The 6,849-nt window shown below is 37.8% G+C and overlaps 1 protein-coding gene across 2 annotated transcripts in view; it reads left to right on the forward strand.

Annotated features, from left to right (window-relative positions):
* CAPRIN1 (cell cycle associated protein 1) overlaps window positions 1-2,048 on the forward strand; it is a 64,685-nt gene extending 62,637 nt beyond the window's left edge. For both annotated transcript variants that reach the window (XM_090032920.1, XM_090032918.1), the window contains one exon: window positions 746-2,048. In XM_090032920.1, coding sequence (XP_089889046.1) covers window positions 746-810 — 65 coding nt within the window. In that variant the 3' untranslated portion in view covers window positions 811-2,048. The remainder of the gene's footprint in view (window positions 1-745) is intronic.
* The last annotated feature ends 4,801 nt before the right edge of the window (window positions 2,049-6,849 follow it).

The raw sequence follows: 6,849 nt of genomic DNA on the forward strand, positions 1-6,849 counted from the left end.
AAGTTGCACATTGTTTGGTTATAACACTATTTGGCCACTGCCTGTGATGTAATTGGATTTGCTTAACATGGTTTTGCTTAGTCACGTTTTTCAAGAACATAACTAAAACGTTAAGTGAGGAGTAGCTGTACTAACTTTAAAAATATATATCTCTAAATGAACAGTACATTCTGATCAATTTTTTTTCAGACTGCTGTTGAGACTTCCATGTAGCTTGCGGTGCATGAACAGGAGAGAGCGAAGTTACTAGCTGGCTGGTTGGTATTTATAAGAAGGAATCCGAGTTTAATTGTTTTAAGCCTGGAATTCCTCTAAAATACTAACCAACAGCTAGTAATGTAGCTTAACTTTAATTAATGTTGGATTTATTTTCCTGTTAATATGGGGGTGAGTGACGCTTTATCGATTGTCGTTTGTTACTTGAATATTGAATTGATTGGAGGGAAACATTTCACTGGAATCTAATTTATTTAGCAAAGTTCTGAGTAACGCCATGAAAAACTGTCAAGGCAGACATCCTAAGAATTTACATTAGAAGATTCATTAGTTGCATATGCATCTGTTTCGGATGGATAAGGATATTGAACATGCAATGATATTAAAAGGCATACATTAATATTAATGTGGACATTTAAGCATGCATTAATGTTAATGTAAATTCCAAACAAAGTTCTTGAAACTGATCCCTTTGAGTTCTAAACCTGTTCGGCTTGATCCAAAATTAAGTGCTCTCTTTATTTTCTAGGTCGTGGAGGGCCTCCAAGACCCAGCAGAGGAATGCCTCAAATGAATGCTCAGCAAGTGAATTAAAATAATTCACAGGATTACATTAAACGCCAAAAACACACTGGCCAGTGTACCATACATGTTACCAGAAGAGTTATTATCTATTTGTTCTCCCTTGCAGGAAGTTCATTGTAAAGGGACTATTTTCATTACCCATAATGACAGGACTACAATTGTCAGCTTTATATTACCTGGATATGGAAAGAAACAACGTTTACTCTGCATGTTCTGTCCTAAGCATCATCTTGAGCCTTGCACATGAGATTCAGATTCCTCACCCTTGCTATGAGTAAAGCAAAAAGGCAATTTCAGGGTGATTAAATATCCATCGTTAACTGAAGTGGCAGGAAAAAGCAAGACTGACTCACTTCTGAAATTCAATAGTAATGGAACAAATTTGGATAAAATCTGAAAAATTCTAAAGATTTTACTCTGATGGCAGTTGGCAAAATTAAACTTTCCCATGAAAGGCGGATGGAAGAAGTGAAGTGTGGTTTGGCTGAGCAACTGCATTTCATCTTTTTCTTGTTAAATTGAAGCACTGAACAGTTTGCATAATGGTGCAGAAATCCCTAACTAGAAAATAAGCTGACATCCAGCTTTTGATTAAACAAACAAGAAACTCCCTTAGCTACAGCACTCTCCAGTTGATCCAGTTTACTTTGGCTAAGGATATATAAATTGCTTGTGTAACTGCTGATAGAATTGTGTAAACGTTTCTTTGTTTAAAAAAAAAAAAAAAATCAAAAAACCAACACCCCCCCCCGCCCCCCAAAGAAACGATTAGCTTTGATTGGCATTTCAAAACATTTTTGCAACAAATATGGGATATAATCTGGATGGCCACCTGTATATTTGATGTGAAGTATTTAGGTATCTTTTTTGGGACACATTTTAAGTTTATTTTGATAGCAATGACTTTTGTAAGGATTGGTATACTATATCATTCCTTATGACTTGCACATTGTCTGTCACTAATACTTGACCTCGCTGTATTATCACCTAAATAACTGATACCGGTACCAATGGAAGTCGCTAATGGATAATCATAACACTTTTGGTCACATGTCCTTTCGTCTTTCCTGCAGCCTTGAAGGTTTTAAGAAATCTCAAACGCCCGCTGCTGCTGCCCTTTTAATTGCTATCTTTTGAAAAGCACCAGTATGTGTTTGGATTGATTTCCCCTTTTAAGGGAAATGACAGCCAGCAGTTACAAATCTAATGGTATAAGCAAGACAAATAAAACATGTTTATAAAAATTGTATCCTGGAACACTAGTTTTCAGTGACTGATGTAAACTTAATACACTGGGGTTGGACATTTCATAAGCTTTTTTTCTGATAAAACTTACAGGTTTATGTAGGCCTTCTTGCTACTGAATTTTTCCAGTAGTTCTGGTTCTCTCATTTAATACACATTAGTTGGGTTACTTGGGATTTTTTTTCTTATCTGTGGCAACTTTTGTGTTCATCAAGGCAACATCATTTGGAAGACTTAGCAGAGGACTGGGAGTTTGAAAATCCTAAATGGTATTCCAGTTTTACTGCAAAATGTAGATGCATTCTTGGGGAAGTCACTAATCTCTGTGCCTGTTTCCCTATTTGAAATGGGGAGAATACATAAATATCTACCTCTATAGAGGAGGTGTTACTACTGATACATTCTATAGCACATTGAAGCTGTAGAGTGCCATGTTAAATATTGTTCATCAAGTAATCAATTTATGTTGGAAGAAGGGGTCAGAATAAGGAGCAACCACAAATGTAAGAGGGGTTGTTTAATCATGTAGTGTAGTGGTACGGGATTTCCTGTATCAAACTGAAAATCTTGCTTTCACTCAATGTGGCTTATACTTGTATCATGACTGAACTGCCAGAACCCATTTTCCATCATACTTTAGTTTATTGTGAGATGTGGTCCCAAGCTTATTTGTATGAGAATTTTACCTTGCTGTGACCCATGTATGAAGGGCATAAATTAATTACATCATAGCGTTATTGCAAGAAACAATAAGTTTGTGGGAACAGTAAACATCTATCACCTTGCTAAAGCGCTAGTACTTGGGACAGCAGTTTTTTGGTCAAAGGCCTAGAACCTGGTAATTTTCTCTAGTAATTTAATGGTAGAAACTGCAGTCTAGTAACAAGTCCCTATTCTATGATTTATATAGCAAAATGCTACCAGGGTAGCTCCAGTTGTCTGTTGTCTTTTTAAAAAGTTGAAGAACAACTAAAAAAGCATTTTTTGATGTTGAATAGATCTAGGAAAACGGGGTGGATTTGTGATTTTTTTTTTCTCCTTTGCATCTATTTTATGAATATTTGTTAGGCAGTTAGCTCTTTCCGTTTTTTTTCTATTGCATACCAATTGACTCTTTAATAGCTAAGTAGTTTCAGACTAACTTTGCAGCATAGTGAATTGAAAACCAATGAATGGATCAAAATATTCCGCTTGGAAAATTGAGTTCATTTCTTTTCAAAACAACTTTAATGTACTAATAAAATATGGGTAGTTGTTAGGCTTCTTACTTGAGGTGTTATCTTGTGAGCTTTTATGTATCAAATGACCTCTTAGGTAGTGTAGCCCTGCTACTGGATGGTGCTGCATGATATAAACATGCTACAATCATGTCCAGGACTAAAGCAAGCATGTAGGGGGGACAGGCTGGCCATTAATTTTAAGAGATGTTGGGTAAACCCTTTGAAAATTTGCCTTCATCTAAATTGGGCTTAGATCCAGTAATTGGTCTTGTACTCTGCACAGCAAAAGAACAGGCATGGCTGACAGAACTCTCTCCTGCCTTAGTGCAGGAAGGGCAGCTGGAACTCATGTTTGCTACGCAGCTTAAACATGAGATCAAATTCAGATTAAACATGCATAAGAATTTTAGAACCCTTTAAGCATTTGGAGCCTTTGCAGTTAGTTCCTAATGTGACTCCACATCTAAATCTCTGACCAGATTAGAAGCATATCCAATGTTTTCTTTTTCCCCAAGGGACACTGGGAACAACATCACAATAGATGGTAGCTTGCTGAGAATGCTTGGACAGTCCTGCCCTTGGATGTCTTATGGGATACCAAGTGGGAGGCATCAAGGACATGGATGTTTTTTCCTTTCCACCTCAATACTATGATTGCAAAATGCCTTAGCTGCTGCTCAGTTCTGATGATGAGACAGCAGGTGAATATCACATTACTACATCTCTGTTTTGATTGCATTGGAAAATCTGATTACTTTGCCTGTCAAGCAGTGCCAATAAGGAGTATATTTCTACCAGTAGTGCTACCACCGAGTTAAATGGAGGAGCTGTTCCTATTTCATTTAGGATTAAACATGTCTTTGAGGCCTTACTCAACCCCAGATGTTATCTTCCTGCTGGACATGATTAACATGATAAAAACAGTCTGTAGCATGTCCTCCAGGCTTTTAGATTTCCTGGCTGGACCCACTGCCTGATCTTAATGCTTGAGGATTCAGCGAGTCCAAATCCTTCCTAATCAGCCATAGCCTTTCGTAGCTCCTTAATCAGGGGTTCTCAAACTTAGCGATACTGTGACCCCGAATGCTGGATGGTGGCAGTGGGAGATGAGGAGCTCACACGTGGCAGTAATCACAGTGCGCTGCTTCCCTGAGCCACCGTGCATGCCCCATGGAAAGTTTGCAGCCCTCTTAAGTTGCTCACAACCCCCTGCAAGGTCACAACCCACAGTTTGAGAAACCCTGACTTAAATGATTAAGACAACTGTTCTTCCATGCTGGAAACTGTGAAAGTGTAATACATATTAGTAGTTGAAGACTGACAAATTCCTGATGGATGTTACTATAGTGGACCAGAGTGGATGCATCTACATGTGCCACTACGTCACTGCAGCGATGAACTACAGTGATGTAGCTTGTCACTAAGACGACATGTTGGTGGGCACTAACTGTGATGATGCTGCTACTGTGCAATAGCAACGAGCTACTGTTCTTCACTTCTTAACTATTCTTCACTGCAGCTGTGCTGCATTTTCATTGGGAAACTACACCATGGTTCATGGTTATATTCAGTTAAATAAAACAACCATGTTCCATTGTAGCCTCTTGAATTAAATATTTTGAGAGCTCTGGACAAATTTCTGGCAGCCTTAGAGGGGCAGGGGGAACTGCTGCCAGGGGTCTGTAGCAGTTGTTATACTGTAACTTACCTGTGCAGGAACCTGTAGCCCTACAAGCTGCCTGTCACTTAGGAAGCAAAAACGACTCCATTTTTAACTTCATTTCCGTTGTATATACAGGCTTATGCTCACAACATCTGTATACTCCCAATCCCTGACCCCCTCTTCAAGCTGCTACAAATGTAGCTTCCTCCACACTCAAATGCAAGGTTTGTTAATGAGGACGAATTCATTTTTTAAATGGCTTTCCTAGGAAAGGAGATGCAACTAGTATGCATCCTGGTTCTTGAAGCAGTAAGTAGATATGGCAATTAAAAATCCTATTTTCGGGGGGACTAGTGGGCGTAGCAGAAACTGATTTGCTTACATGACGTTTTCCTCAAGAATCTAGGTTCATATATCCAACCCAACCTGTATTGGTTTGAATGTAAATTGGGTGTCACCAGTTTAGTGTTAGTTGCTTTTCTTTTCTTTTTTTTTTTTCTTTAAAGCATCGTTTCACTTTCAAGGGTAACTACCTGACTGGAAGTTTTAAAATCGAGCAGGGTTTCTAGATGGATATAATGAGCCCAGCTCCACCACTGTGGCCAGTTTCTACAGTATAAGCTGGAAGAAGGGATGAATTTTATTTTGTGAGAATTTACTAGTTTGATCCCACTGGACTATCACCAGATTGTAATGAACTTGTCTTGAAAATTAATTGCCAAATTAACAAGAAATTTAAAAGTTTCTCGAGATGTGCAGAAACTTGAATGTAAAAGAAATTTAAGATTGTACAGATACTAAGATGCAGTGAGTTTATAAAACAAACTTTCAGGGTGGAGGTTCAGTTTACTGAACAGCCTAAGATACCTACATTTACATCTTTATAATTCTTCAGCTCTGTTAAAAGGAATGTGCTTTATGTCCTTCCCTTCTATGTACACCTCTCCCATACATTGTAAAGGACTGTCTTATTTTTCTGCAATCTGTTGGTCTTGTCTCGGTAATTCAGTTCATCTGCTCACAGAACTCTATAGGCTTTCTATTAGCAACTTTTACTACAGTCCTTTATCTAAGGATCATGTTATGTTACAATCCAAGTATTTGGGGCTAAAATACCTAACTTTGCTCGTGGAAGTTGGATTTAAATAAATCCTTTCCTGTGGAATGATATTAGCATGGTTGTAAATTGCATCATTATTCAAGAAATTTAGATTTCTTGGAAATATTGAAAGCCAGGAATGAGTTAAATACAGACAAAAGTTGGTATTACAGGTTTGAATTTGACATCAAGATTTGCTAAAATAACAGGATTTAGAATATGCCAGTGCTTGCTGCAGTGTATTCCTAGAACTGGTAGCCTGAGAGTTCAATTTGATAAATTCTTTTCCTATCATGGCTTCAGTAATGTTTCATTTAAAATTTTTGCATAAAAAAACTTGACAGCTAGGATGTTATTAAACAACAGACCTTAATTATTTGTAAGTCAGTTTTACTGAGAAGACTGCCACTGTCTTTTGCAATTTCATAATTCAGTAACCTACCCAGTCTTACATATTTTCCAAAATTTAAATTCTACCTTGTTTATGCCAGCACAGATTTATTGACGTCTGGGAGTGCAGAATATGTGGAGATGGTGTAAGCTCTGCATTTTGCTTCACATCTCCAATAAATTTCATAACAGCATTTGACAGAGTTGAAAGGTTTCAATGATAACAATTAATAGGACTAGCAAAGCCACATAAAGAGGGAGGCTGTAGTACTTCCAGATTTCCAGCAATGAGATTGCAGGGAGTGGGGCATTGTTTTGTTGTGGTTTAGTTTTTTTTGTTTTTTTTTTTACTGCCAGGCAAGCTTGACCTGTTAGGATAGTGAAGCTATTCTCAGGGGAGTGAAAGATTTCATGCAACTGGATTCATTGGG

The sequence above is a fragment of the Crocodylus siamensis genome, chromosome 2, assembly GCF_052110815.1.
Source record: "Crocodylus siamensis isolate JL-2025a chromosome 2, ASM5211081v1, whole genome shotgun sequence".
NCBI lineage: Eukaryota > Metazoa > Chordata > Crocodylia > Crocodylidae > Crocodylus > Crocodylus siamensis.